Raw genomic sequence first — 16,455 nt, forward strand, 5'->3', positions numbered from 1 at the left:
CAGGGAATGGCCCCACTGTGTAAACTTTGTGAGCTGTGAGGTGTTTGAAAGGTCTGCCGGACTAAAACACTTGGGATGGCCTTTCAAACCTCTACGCCGACATAGTTTCGCTTTGGTATGCCAAACTGAGGGTTTCAGCTGAAGAACTGATTATTCTGTTCTCTTACGTTTGCGTTTTAAAAGCCATCGGCTCGAGAATTTTTTACTGGTAAAAAACTATTGGTTCCTTTTCCTTTTCGTTCCGTTCTTTCTTCTTTTCTTGTTTGTTTGTTTGCTATCTTGGCCGCTCCCTGCTATCAGAGATCTCTTTCCTTTTGCATTCGCTGTGCTGACGAGTACGGGAAAAGGGTGGAACACACTTTGATCCAACCGCCGTCCACAACCAGTACCTTGGACGGCACTCTTCAAACTGCATGCCCCATGATATGTTTGCTGACTGTGACTTGAGCCCGCCGTGTCCCGGTCATTCCTTTACAGTAATTCCGCTGTTGTTATTTGAGCCCACACAACGTGAAGCATCATGTGAGGACTCGGTCGTTAAGTAACCGCCGCGCAATCTCATCACAATGAGTTTCAACCCATGGCAGAGGTCCCTTTCCCGTACTCGTCAGCCCAGCCAAAGCAGGGAATCTTGGTCGATAACGTCAGAGGAAAATTATTCTTCCTTGTACACGTTTCGAATCCTGGGCGCAGTCAAAAAAGTTACAGAATGTCCAATCGAATAAAATTTGGTAATTTTCATGATTGTATTAACACAGCAACAAAGGTAAAGTTTTTTTCTACTTGCCAAAATATGACTGTCACGCAACATCTCTCATCACACAAGAACAGCTTGAAAGCTTTCTCTACTGTCAAGTCCTAACGAACCTCGATCAAGTTCTATTTCTTTTGAAAGAGAAGGCACCAGATTGAAGTTCCCCAAGGGAAGGTTAATTACTAAAGGAACCTGACAAGCTTCCCTACATGTGAGGCGACTCCAAATTAATATTCTTTGCGGACCACTTTGTCTAATTTTTCAATTGAACAAAATTTTATCATCATTATCATTATTAAGAAAGTACGTTTTTAAAATAAGTTCTTCTTAAAAAGCGATTATTACCTGAAATTTTTGTCAACACGGCACTTCACTCGGTGGTTACCAAGCCCAAGATCAACGTACTTTTCTCCACCAAAGGTAACATAGTACTACAGAATCAAACACGCGCAAAAATTAATAGCATGCAGGATCAAGAGACTAAGACTATCATGAGACCATAAATAATTTTCTTTGATACTGACATAACTTAGCTTTATCCCGACGAATCTTTAATACACTCCATGTTATTCTCGTGACGCTTTTTTTCATAAACCTTTCAAAAACCCCACACTATTAAACGCCGCAGCCGGAGAGCGATAGAGCAAAAAAAGAACAATATGGCCTTTTACTTTTCTGGTGGTAAAGACGTCTTGCACGGGACCGTTTTGTTTGGTTTTCTTGTTGGTGGTCCAAGAGTTTACAATGGTGGAACGATAAAATACAATCAACCAAACAGGTGACTTGCTATCGGACCAATTTGCAATTAGCAGATAGAAAATAGGAGCCTTTTCTAACACTTGCTCACGAACGTTAAATTCTTACACACTTGATCTACCATATAAGGCTTCGTTTTTCATGAACATTTTTTTCTGGGAATATTGGTGAATTACAAATGAAATATAGTGGAGCACCATGGGTAAGAAAATAGGGTAACCCATCTGTGCGAGAAAATTTGGTTTTGGTCACCGCACGTCCGTACGTACGTTCACTCCTCCATGCACGCCAATGTGGCCAGTATCAAGTGACCTTATCGCGGGCTCAAGTTTACAGCTCATCAAGGTCAGCTTTTTTTAAAAGTTGACCTCTGGTCAGGTATTGGGTTTCGATTGGATAGCAGGCTCAAGCCAGGTTGACTTATCTTGAGTATAAATCACCCGGGAACTCCGCATTTAGGTTTGACTAACGACACTGACCTGATTGAGAACATCATAGAGGCTTTCGTACAGGTTTTCAAGATTTAACAAAATAACTGTTCTGCCAGTCTCCATACAAATCTTGATGCGATTTATGTTTCGACAAACCTGTGATGCAAAAAATCAGTGTTACACAATTAATCAATCAATCAATCAGCCATTCAATCAAACTAACAATTAATCAATTAATCAATCATGTCTTCACTTCACTTGTGAAGCAACCTTACAAACGTGTCACAGAACGGTCGAATCAGAATATATCAAGGACTAAACTATTACCCGGTAACTATCCTTAACTGAGTATAAAGTACTACTAGACCACCTGATGTGCTGCGCAGTAAAGTAGATAGTAAATGCACCATTCAATTTCAGCACCGACAATCTTATACAATAAAAGTCCGCCATTTATATTGCTAAGGCGTCTGCGCAGGCCCCAAAATAAGAGGCCTGGACCCTTAAAATATAAAAGCGTCCTGTATTGGCCAGTCTTTACAAACCTCAACATTACTTTTACTATGATAATTATGATAATTCCTTGTTTCAATACTAACCACAGAATTACAATTCACTGTGTCATAAACCAAGAAATTGGAATTTTAAAACAAAGACGTTTACCTGAGTAAACAACTGGTCCTTAGGAAAACTGCTGCCAAAGATAACATACGGCTCCTCTGAGTCTTGTTCCAACAAAAGCTGTTTAACTCTTGGCAGGGCAGCAAAGTTCTCCGACAGGATAAGGAGGTAGCGTCCCTGCCTAAAATTGTATTTTAAAATTTATTTTGAGTGTAAAGATATTCGGGGCTCAGAGAATAGCTTTCAAAGACAAAAACGACGTAGCAAAAGAATGACGAGAGCTGGTAAATTTTATTTTGAGCGGAAAGGTTCGATCCTTTGATCAAGGCCACAATTAAGATGCTGAACATTTCACCAGTGATAAAAATATATAACTTACCCCATGGTGCTTCCGCGATCAAGGCTTGCCCGAATAAGGTCCAGACAGTCAAGGTTGAGATGATCTTCTTCATTCTGGCACGCAATAAAACACAGGCACACATACACGTTGATTGTTCTTTCTAATTTTTGGAAACTCCGATTAAGCAAGTACACTCAATTTTATAAGAAAGTCTAATTTTGGAGCTGAGGCTGAAAACGTTCTTAAGATGTTCTTAAGTTTACGTGATCCAGTATTTCAATAAATCAATGCGGACGTGACCAGGAAACCTATGAAAGTGCTTGCTTGCTGCTTGTTGCTTGTTACATACTTGCACGACTTCCTCTGATGGTACGTGCAAGATGTCGTGCCAATTCTTCAAAACTGAAGTATTGAATGAATATCAACAGCCTGAGGAATGTTCTTAATACGTTCTTAAAATTTTAGTTAATCTCAGCCTCAACGTTCTTATTAAAAAAGTTCTTGTAAAAAAAAAAAGTGTATTGGAATAACAGCATAATAGTTGTCCTGAAAAACTTTACTAAATTGTGATTTCAGGAAAGTAACACAAAGTCACTAAAATTCTAATATTCTAACCTGCAAATAGTCGGGTGGAAAACCAAGGTGTGTCATGATGATATTTACAGGATTAAAGTCTTTTTCAAGCAAGCCACCAAAATTTCGCCTGATTGCGTGTCCAAGCTCCTCCCAGTCTGGATCACGTTTCTGCTCCTTTGAAATGTGGAACACCATCTTAACAAGACTTCACAGGAAAGTAAAAAAAAAATCGAAGTCAATTTAATTAACCACTGTTAATTTCACGGAGCACCATCCAAAAATTTCCTTTGTCAAGAATATCTCGAAATAAACTTTAAATATGCTTGTTATCTAAAAAGAATAAGAAGTAAATCCTGCTTAGTATGCACCGTTCCTCATGAACCCAAATCGAGGTCTCACCTGTAAAAGTCCCTTAAGCCGAAGAATTCATCTTTCATTCCTTTTTGGAGTCTTTTTAAATTTTTCTGTTGCTTGTAAAGGTCAGCATAGGCAGAAACTAACGGCATAATCAGATGTTCCACTCTTAGCAAGATTTCTTGGTTAGCGCCACATATTCCTCTAATATAAGAAGAGAGGCAAATTGTTAGCAATACGAAAACTTTAAAGGTCACTTTATTTCCTAAAATGACTTGAATAAGTCAGTCCATAAAATTTATCGCGCGAAGAGACAAAACTGTACCATTGTACCATAACATTGCCGTTACGCGAAACAGTGTTGTAGACACTCCCTCCAAATTGTGGAAACCGGTTTTAGCCACCTTCGTATTGACCGTATTGACCACCGTATTGATGATGATCGAGATATTAATGATGATTATTATTTTGATAGTGACTTATCCATGCAGTGGAAAAAGCAATCCACAGGTCGGATAAACTCTACCATGTGATTTTTTAGAACAACAGGTCTGATCAAACTAGTAACTGATCGCCATTTCATGTTTGACACATGTAAATTACCTGGCGGTTTTCTCAAGCTCATTATCAGTTGGTTCGTTGCGACAGAGCATTATTCCCCGATTCATCTTTGCTGGGTCCAGTGCCCAATTGGACAGGCCGATGAAAGCAAGGCGAGGAAAACGGTCATCAGTTTCAATAATATCGTCATCCTTGTCCACACTATCTTCCAAAAGTGGATGCAAAGTCTTCAAGGGCATTTTTGGGGAGTCCTCTGCCAATCCGACTTCATCGAGTACCACAACTGATGCAAATTGGTTTGTTTCAGCGTTCTTGCGTTCCTGAAGCTTGCTGCATTGCTCGAATGTTGCCATTATTCCTTCAGCGGTTGATTGTGGGCTGCATTGGTAGGAAACTAGCTGAATCTATTCGTAAAGTGAACCATATCCTGCTCAGTTTCTTCGTTATTTATGATTTGCCTTACTAGTTTATTGATCTTACTCATCATATCTTTCGTTTCTTAGTAGCAAAATTCATTTTTCTCAGGTACAAATCTACAGACTGTAATTCCTTTCTTCGGAAAACACGCAAATAAATACACCCAGGAGCTTTCGCTTCGATCTCAGGTGTTTCATCAGCACGTTTTAATTTGTGAAAGCGGGATCCTTTCGGATTATGTGACAAAAGGCGATTGAAGACCGCTGGGAGATCGTATCCATGATCCCTGTTCAACTCTGGCTGTTTCCTTTAGAAGAATATTGCCCTTTGCCTTGATGCACCCAAATTGTGTGGATGAGTTTACTGAACATCACAACAACATTAATCACTTTATACAGTTTACCAGGGAAATGCAAGAGGGGACGACTATCCTTCCTAGATACTTGCATGCAAGTAGGATGGTGGCATTAAGACTACAGTCTATGTAGCAACCTACGCGGATCACGATTCAGTTGAACTTTCAATCAAAGCACCATATTACTCACAAACGATCAGGTACAAGTACCTAGTTGAATCGGGTTGATCAATTGGTATCCGCTGAGAGCGACAAAGACAAAAAACGGCAGCGTGTGTAAGAGGCTTTAGGCGCTCATGGTTATACGAACTATATAGGCCATTGACAATCCAAAGAAGAAATTTCTGTCCACCCTAAAGACACAACTAGTAGCGCTAAGGTTACGGGGGTAATATTATATTAAATGCTATTAGTGCAAAAAACACTACATCGGAGAAACGGCGAGGACATTAGAGTAGAGGCTCTGTGAGCACTGCAAGCAGCCTCTTTCTGTAGTACTTAAACACTTTTTCGATCAACGCACTGTCAGAGAACCAAGCTCGGAAATGCTCCTCCGCCTTGCCGAACTAGTTTTAACGCTTAATTGTTTTTCATTCGCCGGCAACTATTACAAACAAATTAATGGTGTAGCGATGGACACAAGAATGGGACCTAGCTATGCCAATCTTTTTGTAGGATATGTTGAACACCAATTTTTTAATCAGTTCAACTGCCCCAAACCTGACCTCTACAGCCGCTACATCGACGATTGCATCAGCGCTATTTCATCCAGCAGAGAAGATTTCAATCAATTTATAACCTCCGTCAATTCTCTTCATCCGGCTCTGAAATATACCTGGGAGATTTCGGAAACTTCATTGGCTTTCCTAGATATCAAAGTTTCTATTAGTGGCAACGTGCTACGTACCAGTGTGCACTACAAACCTACAGATTCTCACAGTTATTTGTTGTATTCACCGTCACATCCATCACATGTTAAGAACTCCATTCCTTATTCTCAATTTCTTACACTTCGACGTCTATGTAGCGATGACTCCGATTTTTCCAGAAAATCAGAGGAAATGTGCCAGTTCTTCGAAAAACGTGGCTATCCTGTCTCTGTGGTCAAAGCGGGCCATCACCGCGCCCAACAATTTGATCGACAGTCATCAAACGTCACAAAAAGATAAGAATGACAGAATTCCATTCACCCTCACTTTCCATCCTCATAATCACGCAGTCAAAAGTATCATTCTTACTAATTTTAAATTACTCCAAAATGATCCCGATACTAGTAGAAGTTTTTCGCAACCTCCACTTATTTCATTCAAACGCGACAAAAACGTAGGCAACTTTTTAGTTAGAGGCGCGCTCAAAACTAACGAGCAAAACTTGTCTTTTCATTGTTAACACTAGCAGGATATCGGGACCTAAGCGATCTGTTAAGATCACCGATCGTTTCACATGTACCTCCGCAAATGTCATCTATTGCATAACCTGTACGTTATGCACTAAATTATATAATGGCGAGACAGGTAGACGACTAGGTGACCGATTCCGCGAACACCTTCGCGATGTTGAGAAGAATGACAAGGGTGCATCTAAGCCAGTCGCTCGTCATTTTAATCTCCCTAACAACTCCAAAAAACACATGGTTATCTGCGGCCTTTCCCTACATCTAGGTACGACAGAAAGCCGCAAGAATCTGGAACAAAAATTCATCTTCCAAATTGGCACCCTTAATCCACACGGTATTAACGAACGCTTTTCATTTAACTAATAGGCTATTTTTCAAGTTGCCATGTTACCACCAATAGCGTAGCTCCTACTCTACTATAAAAATTACACGTAACCCATAATTCCTCGATTCGCTCTGACGAAGGGCTAACGCTCGAAACGTCAGCTTTTAGAATCTCTGTACGGTGGCCAATTTACATTATCAACTCCGTTGATAAAACCAAATCTTTCTGTGGTAAATGAACACTTGGATAAGACAAGCTAGTCAGTTTCTGGGAACAAAAATACATCCTCGACAGGGAGCCTACGCATTTCAATCGTAAAGTTAAAGAAGAATCAAAAGGAAACAACCAGAGTTGAACAGGGATCTCCGAGCTATCTTTCGTTTCGGTTTTTAGTCCGCGGCTTGCAATCGACACAAACAGCTGTAGCAAAAAAGCTTAGAAATGGAAAACTCTGAGGGCCTCCCAGGGGGGTCGTTGTTCCCTTGTTCCCGTTAAAATTTTGCTAGTGTTCACTTGTTCCCGATATTACTTCCAAACTTGTTCCCAGCTTTTTGATCCCTAATATGTTCCCTAAGATATTTTGTATTTGTTCCCCTGCTTCCCAGTTCAAATTAGCCATGTTCCGTTGTTCACCAAAACACCTGGGAGACCCACAACTCTCAGTGAAACACTTAGCCCGAACTCTGCACTTGCCTTTTTGTGAAAGTTAGTTACTGACCGATATTAAACTGTTATATGAGGGACTTTCAATTTCAATCCCTTTGACCGCTAACCCTAACACTAAGCCCTAATCACCGCCAGGGTTTCGAGGTCTCTATTTGTTAAATCCTTCACAGTGGGCAGCAACTGAATAAAAAAAAAGAGTGATTCTTAACGGCAATACGTCTTCCGGTGCTCAATAGGGAGTTTATGAAACCACGACGGCTACAGCGACGAAAACGTCACTTTAAAATATAAGTTTGAGCTTTTCTAGGTATTTCATGATTAGTCTATCGTGTTTATATCCAATCTCAACCCCAGACCTCTTCTCTTGACTGAGGGAGAGAAGAACTCTGGGGAACCCTGAAACAAAGTGTCTTCTCATTGGTTTTCGTGAAGAACAATCAAAAGCGTCTCTAATTGGCGCATTCATGTTAGCGCGAGGAGTGAGCGGGCACCGTAAGGTTCAAATAGCCAATTTTTTGGCTATAAAAACCCTACGGCGCATATTCTCCTTCAGAGAGTTTCCCAGAGCCTTGGGTCGACCCGAGGCTCTGGTGACGAGAATGGTTTATATCATACAATATGGGCGAAATGTCCTACAACTGGGTTGGTACGGACGGATTTGAAGTCAAGAGTGAGACTGAAAGATTCACTGTAGTTTGTCCACGTTTTCGTCAAAAACTTAAATTTGGTCATTTCACGTAGTAGTTTTGACGAGTAAGGGAGAAAATTTTTCCAAAATTGGTGCCGCACGTGCAGCACGATCATTTTGTTTCCTTTTAACCAATAATATTACTCCTTTTTGACGTTGTCGTTACCGTAGCCGTCTTTGTTTCTTAAACTCTCTAATATCTACATGGGGTTGCTCCTCTACACAGGTACCCTGGCTGCCAGAGGTTTTTCGCTCTCAGAGCGACGGAATAGGCGAGGAAAAACTACTGGTACAGGCCGTTGACTTCTTTGAGAAGGCCGGTCGAATGGGATGCCGTTTTATATTCCAAGAGTCAGATTTTGGCCCAAGCAATTCGATTAGTTCCAGCAACTTGTCAGTTCTAAAGAGTACTCTGATTAGTTTAGCAACAGAACGTAGTTCAACGCTGTCAACCTGATCTCTCGTGCCCACTGTGGCCATAATCGAAACGCTGCAAAGTTTCGGAAATAGAAGTTTTGAGGACACAAAACATTCAGTGGGTTCTACATTTTTTTGTCTTTTGTATATGTCCGCCAAAATTCAACTTCGGAATTTGACATCCAAATTTCGGATTTATTTTCGTATTTGACATCGAAGTTTTATATGGAACATTGAAATTTTGAATTTGACATCGAAGTAAATAAGACCATTGTACCGTGGGAACCAAATATGCTTATTGGTAGGTTAAGTCACGTAGAAACTTGCTGAGTTTTTTCGATATCAATCAAACGGGGCATGGAAGTGAGGTTCTCAACGGCTTGTACCAGAGGTTTTTCTCGCTGCTTCGCAACTCGCTATTCCGTCGCTCTAAGAGAGAAAAAACCTCTGGAATCCAGGGTACTACACACGATGACTCGCATGTGTTTCATTTCTGTAACTAATTTATTTTCATTATAACCACAAACCTGTTTAAACGTTTTAAAAAGTTGAGATGGTGATTTATCTCCTTGCATGTTATCAGCCACAACAGCCTTTGCCAGAGACTTTGAACTGCCCGGTTTACCAACCACAAAAAGTGGAATCTGGAGCTCAATGCACACCACCATCATGAACACGTTTTCACTAAGGGCTGCGTTGCGAGCGATGTTCTGTCCAATCTTAAGCCCACGCATTACAGCTTGCTGGCAACTTAAACAAACACATTATCAATTCAAAGTGTCAATACAACATATTTAACAATTACCTCGATGGAATTTGATTATCCTGGTGAAAGGAGTCCTGAGAGAAGGACTGTTGGCAGTGATTGACGTTTCAACAAACTGAGCGGATAAGTCATTCTCACAGTCAAGTGAAGGTTGGAAATTCAAACAAAAGTGGCGATGCTCTGGTCTGTGTTGTCATTGGTAGTAGGAAAAGTAATGTCGTGATTGGTCGTGAGGATGTTGAAGATGGTCCTCAGGACTCCCGGACGATCAAATCCCATCGAGGTATGTAACTCCTGGATTCAAATCATTTTCTATAATAAACAAGTATTTAAAGTGGAAGCAAAAACCCACCACATTTACCGACACTGAGGTAAATAATTGTTTTAGTATAGACCACACAAGTTGAATAATCAGCCTCGTCTATCGATAAAATTTGCTCCTAGGTAACCGAAGCGTTTTTCTTCGTTTGCTCAAAGGTGAATAGTACTTGTTATTCACTTCTGAGCTAGCCAATCAGAATGCGCGGAAAGCACTATTCACTAGCTTGTGTGGTATACACTAAACATCATTGACTAATATAGGGAAATTATGAGACATGCTGTCACTGATCCATCATTAAAAGGGCCTTGACTCGTTACAGTTCTTATTCACTTTATTCATAGACTAACCGGGATATCTCTTGTTCTATTCTCTCGGCTCCACCGGGAAGCAAGCAAGGACGCCTGAACGCTTTTGCCACTTCCTCGCGGTATTCATCTCTTTGCTGAAGCCTCGCTTGGTAACAAACTCCGAGGGCAAGGATAAGTGCCCATGTGACTGGATCGATTTCATCAGTTAGTGCTCCCTAACGAAAATGAACATGGAATGGCAAGAATAATTTCTTATTTACACGTTGCATGCTGTATCATTATAGTCTGGACACCTGAAAAAACTGTTTTGCTTTACATCCATTCTGAATGGCAACGTTTTTTCCCTAAGGAAAAACAACCTGACATGAGAAAACAGTGCTTTCAAATTAACATTTCCAGCAACGAGAGGCCTACGCGATACATGTTTACAAAACGTACCACACTTGGTGACAAATTTCCTACCTTAAGAGAATCGAAAACGCCATCTTCTTCTTCATCAATTTCACCATCGTCTTGTTCCTTTTGCAAAATTGTGTCATACAACCATTCAGCTTTCTTCGTTAACGTATCTTCACTGGTTGCTCGTCCGCCATCTTTGCGTTTGTCTCCATCTTTTATCCCTTCTTGGAGATGAAAGGAAAACGGTTCAGAAGTGTCGTATTCCACCTTCATAGAGGCAGCGTCCTCAGACAGTCGTTCAGCTTTCTGCTCCTCGTCATCACCTTTACTCTCTTCATCATCTTCACTCTTTTCATCATCTTCACTTTCTTCATCATCTTCACTTTCTTCATCATTTTCGCTTTCACTTTCTTCGACATTTCCCTCGTTTTCTTCTTCGCGTAAGCGAGCAAATTGTTCGTAACGCTGATAAAACCACACCATAACCTCCATGGCTCGTTTTACATCTCTTAAACTCACAAAGCTACATTCATCCTACGAACAGAAAAAGGTGATTCGTATCACATTGTCACAATTGGGTACCTTTCCGATATACGGCCGAACACCGTCTTTGTCGGGCTTGTGAGTGATTGAATTTCTTTGCAAATGTATTTTACGTTACTTAAAGTAGGATGCAACTAGTTATGACTGCGTCACACTGAGTTAAACCTGGGCAATCATATGTCTCACTGCGCATGAGTATGACAGAGTCACATGTACGTTAGCTTAAGACTGAAGTGACAACGCGAGCCATGTTGTAAGTCAAGTCAACATATATTTATTCTCCGATTCCCCCTTCATAAGAGGGCATTGAATTGTGGCCCAATGGTTAGGGCGCTTGCCTTGAGATCCGGAGATCCCGGGTCCAAGACCCGCTCTGACCACTCTCTGAATTTTTTCCTGTTAGTCCCTGGTTCAACTTCCCAGGTGCACTTGTAAATAGCCAACTGGTTTGCCCCCGGTCAGTTGGGATTCTTAACAGTTGTTGTTGTTGTTACTTCGTCGTCTCGTTGACTGTGTATCATTGGCCCTGAAAAGCCTCTATGGGGAGGGGTCAACTAAGTATGTATTTCATTGTACATAAGCGTCACCAGTTTAGGATGAACATCACGTCTTCCCCTCCAATTAAAAACTGTCAATGAAAAAATGCCTTATCGGGAAAACAACGAAACAAAAAAAAACAAATAAACTAACAAATAATAACAACAAAAGAAAACATGTTGAATAACATTGTCTCTTGGATGTCACGGTCTACAAATCAAATCTCTTGGGAGGTCTTATGAACCGACCAGATCTGGTGCGTACAGCGGTATCTTTCGGGCTTTCGAGTCTTTCTGGCTCTGACACGGCTGGCTCCCCTTCTGGGTTGCTGATATCGTCCTCAAGGTGATTGTTCTATGTTGACGTGGGCTGTTGGAAATAAGGCAGAAGTGCCGACCGGTTTCTCTGCAAAATGCCGCCTGAAGCCTCTACAGTGTAAGAGCGCGAAGGATTTGGCTGCTGGACCCTGACCGTGGCTGGCTTGTTTACACCTTGGGTCCACACGTGATCAACTGGCTGGAGTGGGTGTAGCTCCTTGACTCCGTGCCGTGCAGCATAATAGTGCTTTTACTTCATCTTCCTTTCGCTTTCCTCCCGCTTCCAATCCTCTATTCCTGGCCAGCTCGGTTGGAGAGAATCTGGAAGGCAAGGAAGGGTGCATCGGATCTGGTGGCCAAAGAGTAACTCGGCTGAGCTCTTTCCACCCTGAAAGGGTGTGGATCGGTATGCAAAGCAGGGCTTTCGCAGGGTCATCTTCCCTCTGTAGCAGGTTCTTCGCTGTTTGAACAGCTCTTTCAGCTTCCCCATCGAGGGAGCTGCTGGTAACGTGTTTAAATTCCCAGTCTTTGGCGAAATTAGCAACCTCGGCTGAGTCGTACTGGGGCCCGTTGTCCGAGCGTACCACTTCCGGTATACCATGTCTGGCAAACAGATTTGAGAGCGCGTATCGTTTCGGACGAGGAGAAGGATGACAAGTAATTGACCTCGATGAACGTCGAGAAATAGTACACCACGCTCAGATAAGGGCGTTTCTTAACATAATAAATGACAGTGCCGATCACTTGCCACAGTCTGTTCCGGATTACACTTGGGATCATGGGTTTTTTTTTTGGGTAATTCTCCATTCAGTGCACTTGCAGCACTGTTTCACTTAGATCTTCTATTTGACGACTACGACCTGGCCACCAAAGCGCCTATTTCGTAACACCTTGATGGTCCTCGTGTATGCGATCGAGCATCTCCAGCCTAATGGCGTTGGAATTAGAGGCCAGCTAGTCCCTGTCTTATCATTTGCGGGGTAAAAGAATGTATGATTAAAGGGAAGAGCTCTTCCATCCAAAGTAATATAACGATTACATCACAAAAATCTTAGGTGAATTTATAGGAATAGTAAATAAATTAAAATACCGTTTTGTTCCTCATGAACTCCTGCGAAGCTGACAACACTCTTGATATCGTAAGCACCAACTTTTCATCCCCTGGAAGACGTCTCTCGAGTAGCACCTAAACATTTGAAACATTTGATTAAACCCGAAAACTTCATTGTTTGAATCGACTAATACTTTTGTCTTTCTTACATATCTCCCGACAATTCGACGTATGTAGCGCTCTTCCACGTCTGGCTGTAAGGTTCCAAAATCCCAAACAAGGCTTTGCATACTGTCGGGAAGAGCATGTACACGATAAACCAAATGGCGCAAGGGAATCTTTCCTATTGGGAAAAAAAACCCAAGAGTGAAAATTCACTAGCAAGGGAAACATCATTCCTTAATAACAGAATATTTACCAAAGCGTTCTGTTGTTTCATCGGTTCTGACTTGATATCCTAATCCTGCCGACTCCAGTTTCCGTATCATTTCTGCAGTATGTCTGAAAGAGAGTGGGTGTGGTTTGCTAGTCTACGAAGCAGCCATTAATATTATAACTTTTATAGATTTGAGTGCCGTTCAAGGATCGCCAATTTGATTCTTTCTTATGGTCTACTTGGCTCAAAGAAATGGTTGATATGTACATAATAGTAATCCATTTCAGTGCAAGTCAAAGGGCCGGAAGGTTGATTACACAAGTGCAAGTGAATCTTGCATTCAATGCATGACTTATACTCGTATAGACTTCGCTACCAAGGTTTCTTGCACTAGAAAGAGATTCTAGGAGTAAACAAGAAATTGATTTTGTATTTTAATTAATTTAATTTAATTTTTTTGGGCAGGGTGGGGAAGGGTGGAAGTAATGGACAGTCCAAAAAACAACCCAAGCCAAATACAAGGCACAAGAGACTACAAACAGACACAAAACTTTATTCCGACCGCGGATGTCAACGCCATAACAATTCCCCTATGTCTCAGTAGCTTTCTATTTTGAAGGAAAGTTGCACCGTTGAACGGAAAATATGTATAATAAACGCACCTTCGGTAAGGATTGCAGGCCACGATGAATTTTAGGCGACCACACTCAAGACTCAACGGACGACCGTTACATCTTTGGTCCACTATTATTTCTTTGATCATTCCCAAAGCGTCAGTTGTGTTCGCCTCGTCAAAAAATAACACGGTATCGATGTTATGTTGAGCGTTTTTAGCAGCCATAGCCTCTGCATGGACAACGTTTCTTTCTATGTCTTTGAAGGTTGTACCACCGTGAATCTGTAGAGGAACAATAGAGACCGATATCGTTATTTGAATTATTAATTAATTAATTAATCAGCTTCGATTAAAAAGACATTATCCTAAATGGCATGCTGTTTTTAATTTCTTCAGTTGATACACATGGTATCCATGGAACAGGAAAACGAATCTGTGTACATGGTTTCATTTGAGAAACCCAATCCATTCTAAAAATTACAGTGTCCAGTGCACATTGATTCAAAAAGTTGAAAGACTGCCAATTAATGCACCATTTACAGTGAATTTTCCACCGAACTCTTCCCCGCATGGTCTTCGGGACATATTGTAATGAAGTGCTGTTTTTTCATTACATCTGCTGGGCAGATGTGTAAAGTGCGATTATACCTTCATCAACAGCAAATTTTTTCGACCTCTGTCACCCCCAGTTTGCAGACCGCACAAGTAACGAATGAGACGAGTTTTTCCACATCCTGTTTCACCCATGATTACGACTGGGATTCCGCATCTGAATCTCATGTAAATTGCTAGAATCTTTTTAACATTGTCGCCTGTTAGCTCATAAGATTCATCAGGGTCGTGTCCCCAGTCAATCCCCATGACGGAACACAAGCGTTGAATCATGTCAGCTCTGAAACAAAGAACAATTACTTTGTAAAACGCATTCATACCAGCGGAAGGTAAAGCTATGTTTATACAAGTACAAGTACATGCTAGAGTTATGTATACATACATGCATATGAATCGTCTGACCAGCACCTGTAATTCAGTCAGTGGACTGTAATGTGGGTCCTACTACCACTCAATCACTCACTCCTTCCTTCCTTCCCGTTCCTTCCTTCCTTCACATTACGATAATAATGATAATAATGATGATAATAATAATAATAATTATCAGCTATAGTTTCGTCTTTAACTAGCTAACATAAATGGTTTTGGTACCCTCATAGGCGGAAAGGCTTATAATCCATCCCTCTGTCTAAACGGTATGACGTCCGTTGATCTTTGAAAGACAAAACTTACTTGGAATAAGATTCAAAATCATTGTTGAAGTCCACTCTTTGCACATGAAGTCCTGTGCGCAGGTGCCTTGACATTAGGCGTTCTTTTATGACTTCCTCAGTTTGAGGATCTAAGAGATTCCCATCTTGGTCAACTCGAAATCCCAAAAACGTAAGGGTTATGTGGTCCGGATTGAAAAAGATGTAGGGGTGAGGACTGTGGGAAAAAAAACGGAAAAAAAAATGTCAACTACAATCATAAATATTCGACAAAAGTACATTATCGTTAAAATTAAGAGAGGACTGGGTAAACTAAATTACGAGTTCAAATGTTAACGGCAACAGGAAAAAGCGACAAAACCCTAATACACGCAAAACAGACCTTCTCTGATTGCACATGACGTCACGGCGGCCATGTTGGTGGAAAGAACAATAGCGAAAAAGTCTTTTGGGAATTTGACTCTATTTACATTATGGAAAACTTGACCTACATTTTTCTATTGTTTTAGCACACCAACATGGCCGTCTTATCACACGGCTGTAATAAAAATATTCCCGAGTTCGAGACTCTTTTATCACATATTTAATCACCTTTTTTCCCAATGTGCTCGCAACTGAAATGGCCGTAAGTCTTTTTCTTCATCTGCATCAACTTCGTCTTCTATGGCAGAGGCTTCTTTTCCTTTTAATGACCGCATCGAGAAATCCTAGCGAAAAAATGTAAGTCCAGTATCAGACCGTGTAGGCAACCATGTAGGCCAATCCATGCTTTGGGGTCGGGTCATTTCAATGAAAAAGTTACACGCGTAGTTTTTACTAGCGTAAATTACGCGCGTTAAGTCCAACCTGTAAATTCATGAATTCAATAAAAGATTTTTCTACACTGGAATTAACACGTGCAACCAGGGTCACGATACAATTGTAATGAACAACTGTAGCTCTACTATTGGCCGTGTTTTCTCGAGCGGTTTTTCAGGTCGCTTAGCGAGTCACAACCAAAAATTCCTTGACAACAGTACCTTTCCCAACTCTATTAAAGTTAAGCGAGTCGGCAAATTTCAATGGAATGCTCATTAAATTTAAGGCACCAAGCCAGGTAGCTTTTAAAAACGAGTTGTCAATAGGCCTTTTTCGATATATTAAAATTCAGCTTGAAAGAGAGGTTCTGAGGACAAAGACCAAGGACAGATTCAGTCCAACGTGTTTCTATTGTTTTTGTCCTCACTGCCTCACTACTATCTACTATCACTACTTCGAAAATGGCCTATTACGTTCGTCCAACGAGGAGTCGCTTGCTATTT

General features: G+C 41.0%; 2 protein-coding genes across 4 annotated transcripts in view; one reads left to right on the forward strand and one right to left on the reverse strand.

Moving 5' to 3' along the window:
• Nucleotides 1-16,455, forward strand: part of LOC138031474 (TNF receptor-associated factor 2-like) — a 527,459-nt gene that overhangs the window by 120,489 nt on the left and 390,515 nt on the right. The window lies entirely within an intron of this gene.
• Nucleotides 1-16,455, reverse strand: part of LOC138031406 (E3 ubiquitin-protein ligase rnf213-alpha-like) — a 105,440-nt gene that overhangs the window by 36,997 nt on the left and 51,988 nt on the right. For all 3 annotated transcript variants that reach the window (XM_068879116.1, XM_068879105.1, XM_068879109.1), the window contains 17 exons: nucleotides 15,746-15,861; nucleotides 15,177-15,371; nucleotides 14,541-14,784; nucleotides 13,939-14,174; nucleotides 13,319-13,401; nucleotides 13,110-13,243; nucleotides 12,940-13,035; nucleotides 10,516-10,986; nucleotides 10,093-10,268; nucleotides 9,185-9,407; nucleotides 4,436-4,797; nucleotides 3,878-4,036; nucleotides 3,518-3,683; nucleotides 2,942-3,015; nucleotides 2,605-2,743; nucleotides 1,990-2,097; nucleotides 1,100-1,185 (listed from right to left, as the gene is read on the reverse strand). In XM_068879116.1, the coding sequence (XP_068735217.1) occupies nucleotides 1,100-1,185; nucleotides 1,990-2,097; nucleotides 2,605-2,743; nucleotides 2,942-3,015; nucleotides 3,518-3,683; nucleotides 3,878-4,036; nucleotides 4,436-4,797; nucleotides 9,185-9,407; nucleotides 10,093-10,268; nucleotides 10,516-10,986; nucleotides 12,940-13,035; nucleotides 13,110-13,243; nucleotides 13,319-13,401; nucleotides 13,939-14,174; nucleotides 14,541-14,784; nucleotides 15,177-15,371; nucleotides 15,746-15,861 (3,068 nt within the window). The remainder of the gene's footprint in view (nucleotides 1-1,099; nucleotides 1,186-1,989; nucleotides 2,098-2,604; nucleotides 2,744-2,941; nucleotides 3,016-3,517; nucleotides 3,684-3,877; nucleotides 4,037-4,435; nucleotides 4,798-9,184; nucleotides 9,408-10,092; nucleotides 10,269-10,515; nucleotides 10,987-12,939; nucleotides 13,036-13,109; nucleotides 13,244-13,318; nucleotides 13,402-13,938; nucleotides 14,175-14,540; nucleotides 14,785-15,176; nucleotides 15,372-15,745; nucleotides 15,862-16,455) is intronic.

This window comes from Montipora capricornis, chromosome 2 (assembly GCF_036669925.1).
Source record: "Montipora capricornis isolate CH-2021 chromosome 2, ASM3666992v2, whole genome shotgun sequence".
Taxonomy (NCBI): domain Eukaryota; kingdom Metazoa; phylum Cnidaria; class Anthozoa; order Scleractinia; family Acroporidae; genus Montipora; species Montipora capricornis.